This window comes from Hippocampus guttulatus, chromosome 11, assembly GCF_054856545.1.
Source record: "Hippocampus guttulatus isolate MCC_2025c chromosome 11, RoL_Hgut_1.0, whole genome shotgun sequence".
Lineage (NCBI taxonomy): Eukaryota > Metazoa > Chordata > Actinopteri > Syngnathiformes > Syngnathidae > Hippocampus > Hippocampus guttulatus.
The window spans coordinates 13,100,611-13,122,737 of NC_141271.1; the positions used below are offsets into that span (position 1 = coordinate 13,100,611).

At 44.4% G+C, this 22,127-nt stretch overlaps 1 protein-coding gene across 2 annotated transcripts in view; it reads left to right on the forward strand.

Moving 5' to 3' along the window:
- The window catches only part of igsf3 (immunoglobulin superfamily, member 3), an 86,511-nt gene extending 64,696 nt beyond the window's left edge, over positions 1 to 21,815 (forward strand). For both annotated transcript variants that reach the window (XM_086124306.1, XM_086124307.1), the window contains exons 7-9: positions 13,062 to 13,475; positions 16,917 to 17,363; positions 18,491 to 21,815. In XM_086124306.1, the coding sequence (XP_085980432.1) occupies positions 13,062 to 13,475; positions 16,917 to 17,363; positions 18,491 to 18,741 (1,112 nt within the window). In that variant the 3' untranslated portion in view covers positions 18,742 to 21,815. The remainder of the gene's footprint in view (positions 1 to 13,061; positions 13,476 to 16,916; positions 17,364 to 18,490) is intronic.
- Positions 21,816 to 22,127: the final 312 nt, after the last annotated feature.

Here is a 22,127-nt window from a genome sequence, read left to right on the forward strand (position 1 = left end):
CAATGAAATTGCACTAAAAGGCAGGCTTTCTATTTTGTTGATGATTATTCGTCGCGTCCTGTCACAACAAAGGCCACAGACATGGCTCGCATAAATTTCTACATTTTGCCACAATGTCAAAGCAATTGAGGCAATATTAATTCATCCTTTTTTCTTTTTTTTATAAAAGTGGTCTCTAACCATCAGTCACCGGGCCAATTTGGTTCTGGGTCGAACATTTATGTCCCAATCGGGAATGTACATTGTCACTCGGGTGGGAATATACAGTATGTCAGCACCTCACCAAATGAATAGAAATGCCATTACTTAGTTCCAGACTCTGGGCAGATCGGTGGTCCAGTGGTTGGCGCATCGACCTCACAGTGCAGAGGCACAGGGTTTGGCTCCGGCTCCGGCCACCCTGTGTGGAGTCTGCATGTTCTCCCCGGGCCTGCGTGGGTTTTCTCCGGGTACTCCGGTTTCCTCCCACATTCCGAAAACATGCATGGCAGGCTGATTGAACACTCTAAATTGTGAGTGTGAGAGTGGATGGTCGTTTGTCTGTGTGTGCCCTGCGAATGGCTGGCAACCGGTTCAGGGTGTCCCCCACCTACTGCCTGGTGACGGCTGGGATAGGCCCCAGCACCCCCTGCAACCCTTGTGAGGATAAAGCTGATCAAAAAATGGCTGGATTGGATAGTTTTAGAGCGCCCCCCCTCCCCCCCTCCCCCATCATAGACTGAGGAGCCCCTATACATTCCATCTTGTCAGAAATTATGGTTATAAATGTAATATACTGTGAGCATGCATGGATATGTGACGTTTGCTTTGTGTCCTTTTGCGTGCCCGCGGGCAGCATTTGTGCTAACAAACACAGACTTGGGTAATCAATGAGTCTTTCACAGTGAGACAGAGGAATGTAGTCACATGAGCAGACTTGACCGTCTCTCACTGCGCAATATCGATCCCCATACACAAACAGGCGCACACATGCCGGAGCGCGACAATGCCAACTAGTTTCGTGTCTGTGTTGTGACCTTAGCCGTCCACACAGAAGACAACGCCGGCCCTTCGCGATTTATTTGGAAATTGCCTCATCATCCTGAAAGCTCATTTACTTTCCCCGGTGGGCACTTTGCTTTTGCTTTAACCCCCACTGTCTACAGGGGAATGCATTCAAGGTCCTCCTCTGACTTTTTTTTTTTTCATCTTTGATCCTAAAGTGGTCAACCACCCTGATATTCCATCCGTAAAAACGATCATTCCATAAGCTGTCAAACGGAAGTCAGTCAACAACTGTGACAAAGCAATCATTGTGTATTTGGTGGCGCAAATTCCTTCGTAGTATGAGAAATGAGGCGCCGCTCAAGTCCTCGCCACGCCGTGTCCTTCACGTCCGGGGACCTTCATTCACACCGATGATTTGTTTCCACTTCCTCTCTATTTTCTTTGAGTGCTAGCCAATCAGGCCCCGGGTCTTCTGACCCTCACAAAGGCTGCGTGTGAAATGAGGTGTGAGCAAACACAGGGACTGTCCAGATACATAATTGAGCGGCTGGAAATCGCGCTCCCCCTGGTACCCGCTCAATATGCATGAGCCGCCTGCCTGGTCCGCATGGTGAGCGCGTCGACATGTGCTCATATACATCCGCGCTCTCGCATGAACGGCACCCGGCTCACGCGTTTTCCTCGCCTTGTGCCTCTGAGAGCTTTTCCTGTGCTTGCTTTGCATATTCACAGCAACCCGCCTCACCCCTGATTCCCAGCGACGTCGGGGTGGAATTCTTTTTGCCAGCTTCCTCATGCTTCATTCTGGCAATCTCTTCACTTTAAAGGGGATGTTTGACCAAAAAAAATTTTTTTTTAACTTTTTGATGACTTGTATACCAATAGTTCAGCTTGCGTTACCTATCATTACCAAATGTGTGTACAGCACGCTTCATACAACACAATGATAACCTTTTAACCAGTCTGGCATCAGACAGCAAATTATCTTGTTGTCCTGTTTCGTCACAGTTTTATGTTATTATTAGCAATATTTTAAAGAAGCAGCCTTGTATTTCTTTTGACTTTTTGTAGTTAACATACTGTACATACATGGCATATATACAAGCCTGACTCGCCATTGGCCCAGAAGTATATGGGTTGGGGTGCACAGTCACTCATAAAGATGAGAAAAGACTGTTCCCGTTTTAATAGCATTTCTTTTTATTACCATATTTTTCGCACTAAAAGGTGCACCTGAAAGCCTTCCATTTTCTTCAAAACTCAGTGTGCCTTAAAATCCGATGCGCCTTGTGTATGGTCATTACTGTAATATTTCGACCCCAAAATGGCTCCTTGCTCGAGACATGCTGACAACGCAGAGTTCAAACTTAAGGCGATACGCAGTTGAACACGGAAATAGAGCAGCGGCAAGAGAGTTCAACGTTAACGAGTCAATGTTATAACTTGCTGTTGGTTAAGTGAACTGTGTCGCTGCTTTATTAAATAACTTTTATTTTATAGATTTAATTTTATCTGATCGTTCTGTTGGTGTTTCCTTGAGCGTAGCTACATCTAGTGGATGCATTGTAGATTGCATCTTACAATGAGGTGCGCTTAATGTATGAAAAAAAATGACAAAATTGACCATTCATTGAAGGTGCGCCTCATAATCCAGTGCGCCTTTTAGTGTGGAATATATGGTACTGACCACTGTTTTCCGGGAAAAAAAAGTAAAAAAGTGCCTATGGCGAAAGTCATCTTAGATAAATAGAAAGCTGCAAAATAGGATTTTCATTTCCTGTCGGTATAAATACAGGAGTCCCAATACTTTTGTCTTCATCTACATGTGATTGCTCCAAATAATTATGTGCCAGTAGCCTTGGGTCTACTTCCTGTCCCAAAATTGCAAATCGCATGGGGCGGGGGGGAGTTCACCATTCAAACAGCATCTTGCACTCGTTTACTTCATTTCTCTTTAGCTTGAATTATCCAGCACAGGCTGCAAGCAGTGGGTGGTCTATTGCTTAGCGCCATCAATCTAATGTGTGCACGCAACATGCAAACACGGCAGGGAGGGGGCCTGACCTCCCACAGCCCATGTTTAATTTTCTTCGAGGATCTTCCCTAATGTAATCCCCGAAAAAGACATTAGAACATGTGATCCACTTCCCGCGTACACTGGCTGCATTTATTACTTTTTTACCTGATTGGGTTTTCGCTATTGTGTCTCGCTGCTGCACAGTAACGGCAAACACGTGTTCAGCATGGCAGCTCACCGGGGGAAGCCTTCATCTCCACGACACAATCTAATATCGTCAGAACACAAACTACGCACACACAAATCCGCGCGCATTTGTGCAGCAAACACACACAAATAATTATGCAGAATTTTCCCTAATGGAAGTGGAGTTTAGTTTAATGATGGTTTGGGGAGTTCAATAAATTTTTCTCATCATTTTAGCCGGCGCGTGTCTAGCATGTGGAGTAGGACATTAAGAGGTTATTGGCCGGGCCAGAAGGATGATGGGGATGTCGCCTGGGGGAAGGATAGAGGCGGGGTGGGGGGGGGGGGGGCTGTCCCACTTTAGTCTGCACCACGGATGAACCTTTGACTACATTTTCTTGGTCGACCATGAAAAAAAAATAACAATCAGTTAGTTGGTTCATTGTCATTTTCAGGACACTATGGTAGCCGCCATATGCAGTGGATATATGAAGTCTACACACCCCTGCTCAAAAATGCCAAGGTGTTGGAACATACGAAAATATGGCACAACAATGAGACCTCCCTCATTGTTGTGCCATATTTTCCCCTTTCCTCCTCCATAATGACCGTCTTCATCCGTCTTCTGTTCCATGATTTATTGAATGCCTTGGAAATTTCTTCTGTAGCCTTCTCCCGAATGACAGCTTTGAACGATGCCATCCTTCTAATGCTGCAAAAGCTGACTGTCGACCATAGCTTGGGTTGTAAACTGTGACTTCTGAAATGTCAGGAAAAGCCGACCGGAATAGCTGAACTTTATTTGGTGTTAATCACAGGCACTTTTAATGGTAGTTGTGTGCTGATGAACATGAGTTGTGATGTGATTTGTGCCACATCTGCAGCTAGATATAAGACTGAGTGCACACTTGTACATCCACAAGAGTTTAATTTTTTTTTAACTTCCCCTTCTCTCTTTTTAATTGAGTTGTACAGGTTATAGGTCACATTAATGGTGGATTTTTTTTTTAATGAATGATATTAGTCTAACCTTTCTATTCACAAAAGCCTGACATTTGAACAGGTTGTGTGTCATACAAGTGGAATGTTTAGTCACGGATAAGCCGTGCATGCTTTTTGAACTTGGGAGGAAGGGATTTGAAACCTCTGAGACTGACAAAACAGCTGTTTTCAGTCAAGTGGCGCACACTAAAAATAATTGGGTAAAAAAGGAACCCAACTGCGAGTCAAAAAATGGAACTGACCCTCACAAAAAAAAAAACTGCCAAACTTTTTGGGTGCTGTAACCCCAATATTTGAGTCAAATGAGTAACTCACATGACCAAATATTTTAGGTTATACATTTCAGGCTAAACCTGGGTTAAATGAATAACCCACACAGCAATCTAAATTTGGGGTCATTTAACCCAAAAACCTGGGTCAAATATATAACCTACATAACAAGCTCATGATTTGGGTGATACGTTTAACCCCCAAATTAGGATCAAATGAATAACCCACATAACAAATCACAAAAATTTGGTTGTTTTGTGTGTTAGTACCGTGACACAACTTTTTGGGTGAAATGAATAACCCAAAGTATTTGACTCAAGTGGGTGCGATCGCTTTTTGACCTCTGATTGGTCTATTTTGAGAGTCTGTTGACTCCATGTTGACTCAATTTCTTCAGCGAGTCATTTCTCTGTCAAAATTGTCAACACTCAATTACGACATTAGAAATCTGTTAGTAGGCCCATCCCGACTCTTCACATCTTTCCGCTCGATTGGCTACCTTTCATTCTTCTCCTCATTATTTCTTATCTGGCTCCCGTGCTGTTATCTTGTCGCCGCGTGACAAGAGTTTTTGAGGATTTATGTCGTCGACTCCCCGCAACTTTATCACGCCCTGCTCCCGCTCTCTAATAGTTCTCCGGGGTTATCCCCCCCCCCCCTCCCTTTTTTTTTTTAATATGGGCTGGCACTAGCAGATGCCACATGTGCGCAATTCTTTTCATCGCGGTGAAACACTTGCCGCCGAGCTGTTATTGATAGCGACTGCAGCGATCGGAGGTTCTCGCTTATCGGGCCATGAATAGAAGCTGTCCGTCTTCATTACGGCCCGCCCTCTCCTCAGCCGTTCCATCTCTGTCTTCCTGCGTTTTTCTTCTCGCTCCGCTCATAAGTCTCTTTTAATGTCTTCCCGGTCCCCTTGCTCTCACTTAGCAGCATGTTTTTCCTCGGTGCGTCCCCCCCCCCCCCCAGCTTCTTTCACACGCTTGTGATTTTTCAATATTTTATAATTCCCAGATTCCCTCCTCCCCCTCGTAATTCTCTCCATTATGTTTACATTTTTCTTCAAGCGGCTTCCTCACCGGTGTTTCATGAATAATAAGGAATACGGTGTTGTGCTTGCCGTTACGGCAGGGTTATTGCCACCGACACGGTGGTAAATCTCGTTCTTTGTTTTTCAGCCGCTATACTGCGCTTTGCCCGCGAGCTCACCTGAGGCGGCACTCTGCGCACAGGCTGCCTGCATGCCACTCTTTCCGTGTTTTCTCCCGCCTGTTTACGAGCACGCAATCCGCCGACGCGCAGGGGTCATAACGGGTGGTGAGCGCCGAGTCTTCCGGGCGTGCACTGGAACAGAACATAATTTTATGAGAGCCTTTTAATTCGTCACACTCATTTCCAAACGCTCTAGGTCAAGCTCCGATGTTGATGTCGTCACAAAAGCAAACCTGCGTACTAGCTAAGACACGCGAGCGGCTGCGTTTTTCTGTCAAATCTCATTCGATCGAGGTTTTCTATTCTGTGTTGTTTTTCCATCTCTCTTAATTTAAGCACGGTTCTTTGTGTGCCTTGCTACTGCCGCCGTAATTGAAGGCGTACGTCACTGCTAGCTACAGTGATGTACAGTAGTAGCTAAGCAGCAGAGCCTGGCGTGGCAAGTTGAGTGCATTTTGGGATGACGGGGCTTTGGCGAGGAGGGCAGCCAGCCAAAGTAAGATGTTGCGCAGGGGATCAAGTCATGTCTAAAGGCTTCAGTCCTGATATGCTCAGTGGGGGTCCCGGCCACAGATTAACCCCAGCCCGTGCTGATGCTAAATGGTAAAGGTTGAGCAGGATGCCTTTAAGACTCCGTAAGTCTTCTGGAGTGGAGCTGTAGAGGCCGTCTGCCGCGTTCCAAAATCAACTACCCCTCCTCCCCCCACGACGCACCCCCCCCGGGGCATGTTATCGCCTTCTCTCTTTTACAGCTTTCTCATCTTCTCCATCTTCCGAATGCGAAAGCCACTTCACCGTGTGCTTGAAGGTGAGGAAGGGAATCGGCATGGTGGAGCCGAACCATGTTAAGTCAACAGAATCGCCAAACTCAAAGGGACTGACGCCTGTAAGATTTACCAAAGTTTATCAGAAAAATATGGCTTGAATACACATTGGGATATCCAAATGAAAAAAAAACACCAGAATACGATTCCATCAGGCTTCTGCTACCTGCGTTTCAGTTCAAATTCCCCCCTTTTTTTTTTTTGGGCACTGAATTAATGGAGACAGACTTCATCGAAGCACCACACACACACGCACACACCAGCCACACTTGCGATACGATCAAATCAGCCAGCGGCGGCTTTGCACAAGCACAATGGACGTTAAAAATGTTATCACTGTTTATCGGTAGGCTCTTCCATCCCTTGACACCATCCTATTCCCCCCCCCCCACCCCCCCAAGCATCTCCAGGTACAAGTACTGCACATTCCTACACACTGAGTGCCATTCATCTTTTGTTCATGCATTCATTTTGTTGAACAGGAGCACAAGCAAAATATGAAAAAGTGACAGAGCAGTCGGTTCCTTCAGCGCATCCCTGACTATAACTGCGCGAGAAACTCATAACAGATTTAAAGTTGGCCATGAACTTTTACTTGGACAAGCTGCCATACATTTCATACGCTGCTGCGGTTTCCAGGGCAACCTGGGTGAACATCACGACATGGCAAAGATAACTTAAATAGGACCGCAGGGATTGGATCTTCCACTGAGAAAGCACGGCAACGATTAAGCAAAATTTAATTAAAAGTATGATTGTTGCTCTGCGAATTGTATTAAAATGTGTCATCGGGCCAAAACGGAGATCTGATGATATGGTCCGTATCCCATTTGTGCCTCCTGCGGTACAACAGCTCCACTACATCAGCGTTTTTCCTGGGCTCGTACACTGTCTTTACACTGTACACATGCAGGCACACGGAAATCCACACTTTGCAGCGTCTAATTGGCTCATTCAACCCTCATTTCAACCCTGTCCCATGTGTGCCCAATTTGTCTCCTTCAATGGCAGCTAAAATCCCCCCGCACACCCCACATGTATTTTTTTGTGTTTTTGGCACAAAGTCTTCAGCTCGATTTTGATAAGGAAGGCAGGATAACAAATTGAACCCCCAAACGCCAAAAGCAGCACAACACAACACTTGTTTTTGAGGCTGCACAACAACAGCAGTCAGTGGGGAGTGGATGAGGATAACTATCGCTCATGAAAAATTTGCGGCCAACCTCAAAGCAGCGGCAAAACTGGAAGGGCCAAGTGTTCGTTCAGTAGAGGATGCAGCCTGACTCTTCAAAAGAGGACGCAGCAGAACTCCTTTCCAATCCCTGTCTCCGCTCCATGTGGAGTCTTTTAAATACGTGATAGGCTTATCTCCTATTTTCCCCCTTCGTCAAAAACACTTTTGACCAGCCATCACCTTCCCTCCCCCGGCTGTTCCTCTGATTTATGTGTCTCCTGATCAAGTTCTGTCTAATCACCTGACAGCACCGTCATGAATATTCCAGAAGTCTCACCTGTGCTCATGAATATGGATGACACCTTAAGTACTCTTACAGAGGTGCTGCTAGGTCTCCAGTGAACGTTTGAGCTCTTATTTAGATATACTTGCCTAATATGTACTTAATGACCGCTGAGCTGCCCAACGTTCCAGTGGGCCGCGCGAGCGAAAGAAGAGAAGGCGATGTGGGTGAATGTTTGTTGTTTTTTTTTTTTTTGCACCGCGCCGGATGAGGGGAAAACAGTCGTTGGCAATCACTTCTGTGACAGACAGATACGTTCCTCAAATAAATCTGACACATAGTAGGGGTGTGAACAACACTAGGAATCACAAAAAAAAAAAAAAAACTGCAAGAGAAAGTTTAACATTAGCTTGTGTTTATTTTTGTCATTCTGGACCTCGACTGTTACAGTGACACGGGTATAACAAATCACCCGTATGTTATCTGCCTGCCACGCTTAGAACCCCAACTGACCACATACCGGAAGTAGTACCTGACTTATCTGGGAATATAGTGGTGGCATTTACCTACCATGCAGCAAGAAATGGGCTTTTTAATGCCACCCCTTTGCTTAATTTACCTCATGCTTGAGTAGGTTCTGAAGGTGATAGGTGTGAATGTGAATGGCTGGAGTCCAGTCCAGGGCGTAGCTTTCCTCTTGCCCATGTTGAGCCAGGATAGGCTCGAACTAACCTGCGACTAGGAATGAATGATTTTGAAAAATTATCTCATTTGTGTGTCACCCCCCACACCCCAACTCTGAATATTGCGATTAAGATTTATTATGCAATTATTTTTCCAAGGTCCTCTTTCCATGTGTTTTTTTTTTTTTAGATGGATGGATGGATGCATGGATGGACATGAAGCAGTTTGTTTTATTTCCCAAATTGTTCGTAACTGCATTGCCATGTCGATTTGAATTTGACTAGTTCAGGCCTACCCGCCCCCATAATACAAACAAGCCACATACAGTAGAAAATGCTTGGATGTTGCCTCGTACTGTTGCTGTGCCATAGCTCACACACACACACACACACACACACACACACACACACACACATATACAGTATATATTCCATCGTTTCCACTTAGCTGCAATGGTCTGTTTTCTGGCTGCTCCCTTCGGAGTAAATTTTGTCGTCTTGCGATACCCTAGAGTCCAAATTGGAGATCGTCACCCTCCTCCGTTGTTCTTGTTTTCATTTCTTATTAAGATGGTGTTTTATTTTGAATTGGAAAAGCCACTCGCCTAAACTGAGGTGAGTACAGCGTAGTGCAAGTGTGGCAAACGTTTTGTATAAAAGTGTTTTGGTTTGGGGGGTTTTTGTGTGTGTAATCCCGTTAACCAAACGACAAACCCACCTTGATGAGAACACAAGCCCCTTGGCATTGGTAATAAAACAGGTGAGCGCAAGAACTGGCGCTTGAAGTTTGAATGCCGACTTAGAGCAGAACAGAGGAAATGTTGACAATCCCATTTTGATGACATCCCCTGGAGGCTCATTAAGAGAAAGCCGCCGATGCGAACTCCGCTCTCTGCCGAGGGAAGGCACGTAGACGTCGAGCCTGCCTTGTTACTTTGTGATTGAACTGGCTCCCTACTCTCTATCCCCGCCCCTCCCCTACCCGCTACCTAGCGGTCCTAATCAATGGCACATTCACTACTACTTACTGAACTTGGATCATATGGATTGTTTTAGTGTTTTCTCTCGTGTAACGTTTCGAGCGGAGCAAAAGGAAGGCAGAAGCGTGCCGCTCTCTGTGGGAATGGACACGTGTGAGGACGTGACGAGCGGCTGCTCTGTGAAGTCGCTGCTCACTTAACGTCGCATTTCACTGCCAGACTATTCTGGGGGGAGACGTGAAGGTTGTTTTGCAATAGAAGAGGGCCGCATTTTTGCTTCATTGCGCCTCTCGCTCTCCCGGATTGTTTGTGGCTCCCCTGTCCCGCCACCGCCTGAGCGAATGCTTAATTATAACAACTTGTAATTGCCGGCCATGCTTTCTTAATAGGGCTTGAATAATTTGCATATTTTATCTTTGAAAAGGCATTTCTGTAAACACTAATGTACAGCTTTCATGTTTTCCCTTTTTCTCCTGGCCACGGCTTCAAACTTGAAATGAGGGGGAGGGGGGGGGGGCAAATCTTCCTCCTTTGCCAACCCAATCTTGCATGGCTCTCCTTGTGAAAGTCCGGAGGTAATTCTCTTTGCAAAAGAAATGATTGCCAGGATTCTTCAGCGTTCTTACGGTCATTTCTTAGGAGATGAGGCTTCCTATCTGGGACGCATGTGGATGTCATGGCAATGATGACGAATGCAAGAGGTCTTCCTTGTCCTTCATTAGGACTCATTGTCATGCGTTCTGTTCATACACTGTCATGGACGGTTGTATTCGTCAAGTGGAAGCCAAATGACAAATATATTTGTCGAGTTTTCAATGAGTCAGCATTGTCTGTGAAATTCTGAATATATTCATTGACATCAAATTGCATTTGAGATCAGCACAGCTAGTGATGGGGAAAAATGAAGCTTCAAATTTGCTTCATGAACCATTTTTTAAAAAATCCTCTAGATCATTGGTCCCCAACCTTTTTTTGTGCCATGGACCAGTTTAGACACGTACATGCTGTTTGCAGACCGGCAAGCATTTTTTCCCCATTCCTTTTAAATTGCCGTGTTAAAGCACTGGTACTGACAACAAAGATAATTGTAGTGTAATTAAACCTTTCATTAACAGATTTTCTTTAATTCATTTGAAACAGTGTTATTCTGCTGTATAACAAATGTAGAATAAAATGACAGCATGGACCAATCAGGAATAATAAATCCACCTTATAATGTAAACATAATAATTTTTAAGTTATGATCCTACACACGGCTTTAGCATCATTGCTACTTGCTATTGTGACGGATCAAAAGATGAAACGATTGCTGCTTTCATCCGATGGCTGCCGCCAAGTTATTAGGGACGAAACTACGAATGTTATATCATATGATCCATCCATTTTCTGATCCGCTTATCCTTATATCATATGAAATGAACCAATAAATCAGAGTGACACAAAGAACACTTCCATATCCGGAACTTCACATAACTTCTGTTGTTTTTTTTTTCTTCTCTTCTCCAGTTCTTGTTTGAGCCTCTTGAAATAAGTGTCACAAGCGGCGACATAAAGCAAAAACACAAGCAGAATTGATCCTTAAATGCTCGGTCTCATGTGGGTATGCAGACGTCTGGCGTGCCTTCATGCACAATGACCTTTTTTTTTTTACAGAGTTGGATGCTTATTTTTCACCTCAACCCTAGATCCAATTTGATATGAAATCCAATGATTTAGGTATTGTTTTTTTGTCCAAAATTCATCCTTTACAAAGATGCTGATCTTCAATTGGGAGACTGTCAGAGAGATGTTGATTTCACCTTGTTTTCTTATTGTGGTGATCATTTATATATCGGTACCGCACGGCATCATCCTGATCTGTGCAAAGCAAAAGCAGGTAGCACAATATTAAAACATGTCTTAAGCGCTGCGATGGTAGGAATTAGACTTGTTCAACTCATTAGTCTCAGCCGTGATGATTGACTCAACGGATCAACGACAACTGCACAGACTGCAGGGCGTTGTTATCTTAATAATAATCTCATAATAATGCCAGATGGATGTATACATCATAAAAAAGGGGCTATTTAAACAATACAGGAAGACAGAAGGCTGAAACGATTTGACCGAAAAGGTCTGAAATGTATTGTGTAATCTGTAAATTGATAGTGTACTTGATGTTAGTGTTTCCAATTTTTCAGGCCTCTTGTGACAAACCTTTTAAGCTCTTCTCTGTTTCAAAGTGGGGTTTGAGTAATCATCTCAAATCATCAATTATGACCATCTCCGCTCAGGTGCCCTGCGCTCAGTTGTCTGTGGCAGGTTGGTGGCTGTTGCCAGCAGGGGATATTTTCTGCCCCCTAGTGGGGAAGAATTGCAGCAGCAGCGAACACACAAACACCCACACGCACCATTGATCAATAAGTCAACTCAGAGGCTTGATCATATTGGCCAATCATTTTGAGCGTGCTTCAACAAGTATTTAACTTTAATATCCTATTGACGATGGCCACACGCAGCACAATGTTGTTGCTTTCATTTCATACACAAGGTAGACACAATATTAAGTACATCCTCACATTCTAATCAGATCCAACGCAGGGAGTCGAAGCTCGCCTTTGATTAAGAGAAACTTCCAGATTTGAACAATATGCATCGTACGGTACCTGCAGCTCATTGTTTCCCCGCTGCTGATGTGACTGTGACCAATGATGTCACAACAGTGACATCGTCTCCCTCCCTCCCTGTGAATGTCTGACATTTTGACAGACAGCCTGGCCTCCCTCCTTGTCTAATTGTGCCCGCTTGCCTTCCTGTTACAAAACCTTCACTCCCTTTGCACTTTTGTGCCTTTTCTCACACATGTTCTTTCCGCCCTTGATTTCAGCAGCCTTGGCCACTTTGAGATGTCTTGCGTGTTCTCCTCGTCGTATTGTCGGCGTGTCATCTGTCCACCAAACAGAAAATCTGGCAACGGTCTGTTATGAATGTTGAACAACTTGCAGCAAAGGAGGTTAGGCTTTTCGGTGTTGTTTGTTAGTGACCAAGATAAAAGAATAAAAGGGCTTTTCAGACTTTGTTGGTGCTGATCAAGGATTTTTCTTGCAAGATGGGATCATGACATTTCTCAATTGGTCTATGTACAGTGCATGAGTCTAAAAGAAGATGAAGTGTGTCAGAAAGTTTCCAGGACTGTGTCACAAAATATCGACTGTATCTCAAACCCAAACCACGGGTTTTCCACTACAGTGTAGGCCGGACGATGAACCAGCACATCGACAAAAAAATAAGAATTCTGCGGTGCTTGAACTTTTCTGCCACATCGTATGCTAATCCGATGCTCAAAATAAGTGGTTTCGCATCGCAGTTTGCGAGTTAAAATTCACATTTTGAGCCTCCAACAAAGACATTGTAACACAAAATAAATTCCATCGTTTGTGTGTGGGTGTTTTTTTCCCCCACAGAGAGTAAGCTTCAAGTGCTAAAAAAGAACCAGTCTCTGGTCAACCTGGAGGACAGTCGAGTCCGGATCAATTGCTCCATCACCTCGCAGACCAGCCCGGACTCCCACCACGCCGTGCTGTGGTACGTGAGACGCGCCGCCGCGGGCACGGAGGCCGATGAGCTCCTACTCCGGATTGAGAGATCGGGGGCCCTGGAGTACGGCACGTACGCCGACGAGGAGAGGCTGCGGCGGCGCGTGCAGGCCGAGAGGCTCTCTCCGCGCCACTACGCGCTGACGCTGAACAGGGCGGAGAGCGGCGACTCGGGGACGTACTACTGCCTGGTGGAGGAGTGGCTGAGTGATCCAGATGGAGCGTGGTATCGCCTCTCGCGGGACACGTCTGGGTTCACGGAGGTTCTGGTTAGACAGCCAGGTCAGTGTCTTTAACAAAGTGCTTACTTCTCTTACTCCCGATGCAAGGAGGAACCAGCTGTCATGTTGACTTTGCATGCCGGTCCTTTTTTGTCTTATTATTCGATGATTTTAGTTTTTTTCATTCTATGGGAGATATGTCTCAATTTAAGTCATCCAGCCTCCACGGATATTTTTGTGCACAGAACACAAATTGAATGTATGATACTGATTGAGTGCATTTCTAACAATACTCAGGATGGGCCAAGAGGTCTCTTTTTTTTCCATTGTAATACCTTTTTCCTTTCATGGATTCAATATCATGAAAAAGACGGGCGGTTACAGGGAAACTCCTCTACAACGAAATCATGTTTGTAGCAAGAAATGTTTCACAACAGGGGGGTTTCACCGTTGCGAATTTGATCTCAGATGTAAACACACACACACACACACACACACACAAACGAATGTATACACGCACACACAAACGTATGTGTACTCTTTATTTTTATTCCAATCGTGCATAAGTATGAGCATACACTTATTTGACACTTCATATAGTCAGTGTAGAAAGAAAAAAAGGGAAAGAAATTGCATTATTTATGATCAGCATTCACTTTCACTTACATCCATTTCTTGGATAATGTCTTTTATTTTGCTTCCTCCGTCTTTCATTTTGATCACTTTTACCCTCTCTTCTAGCGTCAGACCTCTTCTTGTCTTACCTGCTTGACATCCAAAGGTCCGTTTTATAGCCATTTTAGCAATGCAACGTTTGTGCTGCGTCTGAAACTAACAATAACAAATACTTCCTGGACTACTGCGCATGTGTAAACCAGTGTGGTGGTTGTTGTTGCCGTTTCCGAACGAAGCAGTAGAGGTCGCTGTTGGATTAGACTTTGTTGTAGTGAATCTCGTGGCGAAGCAAGAGCAGAGAAAAAGATTTCGTGTAACGCAACAGGGTTTTCTTTTCGTTGTATGGGGGGCAGGAAAGTGGAAATGGTGTTGATGCATGAAGATTTGTTCACATTAAGGGGTATTTTCGCCCATGTAGGTTTCATTGTAGAGGAGTTTCACTGTACCAGGTTCAATTTTTGGGGGAGAGGGGGAGGGGGGTAAACACAAACACACATGTTCAGTATTATAAATTATTTGAGGCTGGCCTAGTGGAGTGTGGTTGTCTGTAACCACAAATTTGGAGTTTCCGCATTTTTGGTACCATAAGGCGCACATAAAATCAGCACATTTCTCAAAAGTGCGCCTTATAACCCGGTGCGCCTTATGTATGGACGTTAACGTTTCAGTTCTCCGTCTTTAATTCAAATTACTTCCTATTTACTTTCACGTTTGCATTCTCATTCTTATCTGCATCTAATTGCTAGGGAGCAGGCGTACATGTTTTTGTCATACTCGAACTAGAAATATTTCGTGTTTCCGTGTGTCAAAATCATGGGAAATGCAGTCCCACTAGCCTGAGCGCTGCAGTTAGACTGTGACACGGTTCTAATATTACAATGCGGGTCCAATATCTTTGCGGCTGTGGGATTGAGAGGTAAACGACAGGCATCGGATAGCTGCCGCCCCAACGCAACGTCCCAAATATTTTGAATGCGTTGCTTCATTGTGTAAGCTATGGGGAGACAAAGTACTGTCGCATGCGCTGAAAAAAAAGCACACTGTGACAATAGCGATCATTCCCAACTCTTGCCGGCCACCTGCTTTTCAGTCCAATTTGGACCTCCTTGCCATGCACGGTGTAAACACCCTCATCTCATTTTGTGCACTTGCCTGAGCCGCCAGCCACTAGCACTGATAACTAGCAGCTCAATATCCCGACAGCAGTCAAATCCGCAGAAGAGATCAGCTGGCACCGAATAGTTTTGAAGCCACGACAGCTGTCAAGGCACCACACGGAAGCTTTCTCATCAGGTCACTTCTTCCCAAGAAGCATCCAAAAGCACTCAAAGGCATCATGTATTCATGCGTTGTTAACGCCAATGTAAGATGACGTCCCTCAGGACAATCCACAAGGGTGATGTAGAAAAAAACTTATTTTTTTTTTTTTCTCATTAACAGCAAAAACCTCCAAATAACCTCTGTTGCTTCCAAAAAATATATACAAATAACCCACTTTCTTGCAGGAATATATTCCAAAGATTTTTATTTGGCCTCGAAGAACTTTTATTTCTAGGTGTCCTGTTTATAACATGCACTGCCGTCATCAATACAGCATTAGTTCAAAAAAGTAAAGACAGCGAGGGGGGGAATAACAAAACAACAACAAAAAAGAGTGAATTATGTGAAGTCAACACCGCTGCAACTAATTGGGCTCTAGCAGCTACACATATTGAACCCGATGGGAATACGTTACAGTATATGCAACTTTATATTTGCTGAATATATGTTTGCTTTCATTATGGGGATGTAAATTTCTCGGTCAATCAATATCGTGTTCCTCGCATTCATTTATAAGTAAACATTTAATCTGAAATGCCCAGCGTGTACACGCATGTGGACGGTCATGTATGCATAATGCCAAACCATCGATATTTCATGATAAATGATCATCAATACATTAAGTACATATATCATAAACATCAATGCTAACGATGCGTCAAAGCAGCTTTGATCTATTCTCGTTCTTATTTTTCTTGGTTGGTTTATCACGAACTAATGAGTAGATTTAATATATGCCATATATAAATATATAGCATATACTTTATTCATCATCGGAAGGAGAAATTCAGCATCCGCCCCCCCCCCCGCACACCCCCACAGGAAATAATGGACGTGATGAATTTGCACATGCTAAGCTACAGCAACTTTGCAATAACTTCCTTGTTCCTGTCATTGTCATTACGAACATCCTTGTGTGGTTTTGCGTGATATTTTTGTGTCTTCTTCTTTTTTCTTTTTTTTTCCCCCCCAAATTCTGCGACTCGACAGCTGTTGGTTGCGTTTGCTCTCTTTTTTTTTTTACATGATCCATAAAAATAATGAAAAATTACAATGTAATTGCTAAAAAAACAGAGAAAGAGAGAGATAGAAACGAAAGAGAAAAAATGCAACAACTGTGGGCCGGAATATTATTCTTGTTCAGTGTTTTGTTCCTGATATTTCAAGTTTAGCCCCAGTGTGTTAGCTTGTGAGTTTCCCGGTGGCTAGCGGCTCTTGTCGCAGCGTGGACAGCACACCTGAGAATTTTTAGCGGACGTGTTTTTGCACTTCAGTCATGTCAGGCGTATCTGCACAATAAACATGCTCGATGAAGTCGTATCATTTTATGTACTTGACAATTTGATTATCATCATTCATATTTGTTGTTGTTGTAAACACTGTTCTCTTTGGTGCGTCTGATTTAACGAATCTAGGCAAAGTGAGACTCGCCAATGTTCCAAATGCAGCAAGCCGGCAATACTCAAAAAGGCAGAAAGCTGACGACTGATCATGTGTTTCACGACAGAGGCCCGACTTCAGGTGGAGGAGACTGAGTCAAACGTGACTGTCCCGGAGTCCGGCTCAATCCGCCTTGGCTGCAGCATTCCCTCGCAGTCGTCCCGAGACTCGCGCTTCTCCGTGTCCTGGTACGTGGAACGCGCCGAGGAGGAGGACGACGAGCTGCTGCCGACGGAAGAAGAGCGCGAGCGGGAGTGCGTGTTCTCCATCGGGCACGACGCCATCTTCGGGAACGGCAACTGCAGCCCCAGAGAGGAGGCGGGGCCTAACTCCCGCCTGCAGTTCGAGAGGAGCGCCTCGGACCAGTACAGCCTGACTATTCAGGGAGCCCGGCCGACCGACAGGGGGCGCTACTACTGCCATGTGGAGGAGTGGCTGCTCAACCCTCGCAATGCTTGGTACCGCCTGGCCACCAACAACTCCGGCTTCATGACTGTCAATGTACTGCAACAAGGTAAGCTCTTACTGTCTTTGCCTGTGCGTATTTGAGTAGTCGCCTCCCAACTCATAACTTGTGGGTTTGATCCCCGGCCCTTGTGACCTTTGTCCTTGAGCGAGGGTACTGGGACTGCAGTTGCTGATGCTTATTCATGCTCGACATGTATAGCTTGACTTCTGAGTCTGGATGTACACTCCATGGTTCTTGTCAGAGTCATCAACTCGACATTCATAATAAAGAACCAATGAGGAGAGGAGACTTACTGGATTCTGGTACCAAATCTCTCGAGGGCGGGGGGCTACGAAGAGAAGCGTTAGGTTTCAGTTCTCTGCGCGTCACCCAAGGATCTCCCCGCTCGCCCTCTGATTTATGTCTCATTGGGAATCTAATACAGCGGCGTGTCCAACCTAAGGAGTGGGGGCTGTTGAAGACACACTGAACTTGTTTGACTATGTGTGTGTATGTGAGTGAAAATTACGTACTGTACATGTGCGCAATCATTACAAAAACACCAAGTAAGCTGCAGCTGGTGTTGACAGATCCATCCACGTCCGACCTTGCTCTTATTTTGTCTTCTTACCATATCTTTTTCCAACCACATTCTCAGAAAGGTGGTCGTGTCCCCTAACTGTCACACAGTGCACTAAGCATTCTTTATTGCGAGCATAATCAATCCATCATTATTAATACGAAAATGTATGAGAACTAAACCTAAAATACAAAATGATTCCTTCAGTTCTCCTGACAAAATTCAGCTTTTTCACACAGTGAGACATAGAATTGGATATGTTTTGATGTGCTTCTGAGGCCCAAAGGTTGGCCTCATTATTGGGGCAATGATTGTTGAATTAAATATGGTACTTATATGGTGTCTGTAAAGGGCAAAGCATGGCCTGGGAGCGCGCATAAAACCTGCTCCGTTCTGTAATCTGGGCCACCAAAAAATTATAGTGGATGTAAAATGTCTACTTCAACACCCCTGTTCAAATGCCATGTATTTGTGATGTAAAAAATTGAAGCCGATATATCTTTACGCCATTAATGTGACATCCACAACTCAGTTTTCCGAAAGTAAAATGTCATTTATTCAACGCCCCCCCCCCCGTGTGAAATGACCATGTTTCCCGTGTGGCCGTTCACAGAGTCCACCGTCAAGTCAGTGGTGTGCTCCAAAGAGGCGCTCTTCTACTTCGTCTTCTTCTACCCATTCCCCATCTTCGGCATCCTCCTCATCGCCCTGCTGCTGGTGCGCTTCAAGAACCGCAACAACAACAAGAGCCAGGAGGGCAAGAACGGCGCCCCCCTCCTGTGGATCAAGGAACCACACCTCAGCTACTCGCCCACCTGTCTGGATCTGCCCGCGCTCAGCCTGCATCCTGGATCCGTGGACTAGAGCTTGACCCGCCGCGTTGGCCGTCCCACCAGGGGAGCGGATCAGGATGCCGTTTTTGGGATTCCCTGTCGTTGACTGCTGTTTTCATCCATCAGTAGATCGGCTGCCTGTTTTGTTTTTTTCCTGTGTGAGTGTGTGAGTGAGCGGCCTTCTCATTTTTGTGTGTCTCACTGCCACGTTTGATTCAATTACCCTAAATATTGGTCTGTTTTTTCAAAAAGAAATCCGCACACTTCTGAAAAGAAGGAACTCTCAGCATTAATTGGATGCCCCTGCCCCGAAAAAGAAAAAAAAAAGTCTCGACAGTCCTCATCCAAGAGCAACCTGGCCAACACAAGTTGGTTGCCATGGCGATGCTCCGAGCCCACTGACTCCATAGCAGGTGACTTGGCAGCCTCACGGAGAGACAAAGAAAAGGTCCACCTGGCCCCGCAAAGAATTTGGCCCACAGAATCAAGCCCTGGAGCACCACTTTACACACACACACACACACACAGACTGCGAGACAATAAACAAGCAAACATCTTCTACTCTACGTCCTGCTGAGGACCTCCTCCATGGTTTGCCAAGAGCTCCTTATTCCCACTCTGTGGTGTAAAAAGCTGATTGGTCCTACGGCGGCTAGTAAATGCATCCGCTTCCCTCCTGCTGTGGACGTTTTGATTCTCCTTTCAATTGAAAATTACACGGCGGGATTGGGACGGAAATTTTAGCACATTTCCTTTCAGTTTGTTCTGTACTTTTGTCTTCAAAAGAGAAAATGACTTTTTACAGGGAGGGGAAAGAAAAGTTCACATCCGTCTGAATGGAAGTGGTGTGTAGATCGTGTCACACGCACACACGTGGGTGGTGGAAAATGTTTGTTGTAAAGAGTTTTCTATTTATTGTTTTATACTTGTTTGCATAGCTAAAAAAAAATTCTCATTTTTTTTTTTTGCTTTGAATTTCTCTGCTGCTTTCGTTGCCTGGCAACTGCGCCAAGCAGATGATGCCAGTAAGGCTGTTTGATGGCGACCATGTGCTTAATGATGCTCACTTTTGTACCAAATGAATTGTGGGTGAGTCAGTGTTAAAACATAATCCAACGAGGATGAAAATGACATGTGGCTTGACGCGTACAACATTCAGAAAAAAAAGCTTCTTGCTCACTTCCAATTTTATTTTGTGACGCTTTGCCGCAGAAGGATTTTTTTTTGCGTGTATCCCCCCCCCCCTGCCCCCCAAAGGTGGCTCAACATGCCTGTTCACTTGAGGCAGAAGGGAAAATTTGCATCTCTCGTCCCTAGAATGCAAGAGACAGGGGAAAAAAACCTGAGACATTAACCCTTTCACTGCCAGACTGGACCTAAAATGAAGAGGAGGGGGATAGAAAGAGAAATCTACCCCCCCCCCCCAACCCCAACTTTGTCGTCTCAGTCGTGTCAACATGTACAGTATATTGCATGACAAAACCGCAGGAGACATTTTAGATGTTTTGTAAACTTGGAACTCTCTTGAGCATCGTGTTTGTGTGACAGAGCGCCGCCCCAAACCCCCGGTGGTCTTCCTAAGCCCATTTACTAATAAGCGCCCCCCCCCCACACACACACACAAATACAAATGACCATGTGATGTTTGCTAATACAGCAGGTCCTCAGTATACAAACAGATCATAAAAATGTGGTCAATGGTCTCAAAGTGTTTTTAATACTATGATATGAAATATTGATTGTAATTAAGACTTTACTACTGTGTTATAATACAGTTTTTTGTTTAGAACTATGTCATTCACTGAGGACCCACTGTTTTTTGATCTTGTCCGATGACCACCGCAAATGCCATTTGGATGAAGAAAGATACCATTTGGAGGTATGGCTCACTATCCTGTACAAAGCCTCACAAGAATTTAGTAGGAAATGGTGAGAAAAGTTGGCACTGTAGAATTCTATCAATGATACTGTTAGGCTCTCAACAACAAGCAGGGCTTCAACCTTGAAGCTGAGGTCTGCTGCACACCAGTTGACATGGCGCAACGCGACTGAACTATTGCAACAAAAATGGGGATGATGGGTAGTAACGCATTTATGCACCATGATGGGCGCAGGACGCGAAAAGAGCCGTTTTGATTTGACAAACGGCGCTGTGTGAGCAGCGACGGGACAAGCTGAAAGTCAACAACAGTGCTTTATGTTCGTATCAAATCCTACTAAATTCTGACATCTTGTTTCTTTTTTAACAATTGATGATTTTTGCACAGGACCAAAAAGACGAACGTGGCCGAAATGCACACTTGATGGAAAGGTAGCATACACTGTACACAATCATCCAATCAACTTTGTGACCTTGATAGCGCGTTTCAAACATCGTCACGCAAGCCTCCACAATGGCAGTTTCACATTCAATTAGAAAATTACAACCGTTTTTGTTTTTCCATTCATGAAACCAACGCCCGTTTTTTTTCTTTTGACGCGCACACATTCATTATGTACAATGTTTATGACCATACAAGACAAGAACATACACCTATTAATGAGTGTTTATCTTCCTTGCTCTTGTGCGTGTAAGCTGCCGCGTGGAGGGGTGCTTTAGAACATCGCCTCGTTAAATTTCAATGACATTTTTTTGTGTATTCCTGTTCCCCAGCCACCTACATTTCATTCAGATTTGCATCCCCCCCCCCCCCCCCCCCACACACACATTTTCCCCATGGCCAGGAAGCGAAGGACCGCCACCATTGCTGGAACTGTACAGATGTGCGTTCTGACTGGTGTTTTTTGTAGTAATAATAATCCTATTAATAACAAGGATGAGTCCCATCCCGAACTGCCTCCGAGGGTCCTTTTGAGACGGTGTCGTAGCTGCCTTTGTGAGGGCTGCATGTGTTGACGGTTTGCTGGCTCCACATTTAGCGATCCAAAATAGTTTGTGGTGATGTTTTCAGTTCAGCCAGTGATGCTCGGTGATGTACTTTTATATCACGATCGTTTGTTTTGATTTCATTTTCTTCTGCTCCTCTGTCCAATAGTTGCCATTGTGACCATGAAAAAGGCACTTTGCTATTGTCGGTTTATTGCAATAAAAATACATACAGAGTATTGATTTTTTTTTCCCCCCCCCGAATGCAAAACAAACTACTTTTTTCACTTGTGGTAGGTTAAATTATTATACTTAGATATTTATGGAAATTTTCAAACAATATTTGTTTTTATTTTATGATCAAAATATACATTCCATACCTTGTTCTATTCCATTCATAACTACAAAGTAACAAATCAACATTTTTTAAATCAAGTATTAAAAAACCTTAAGTAGCATATCAATAATACATTACTTAGGATGACATTGATATAATTATCGTGAAATTACATATACAGGTAATAAAAGTATCATTTGGGTTTGAATGTGTG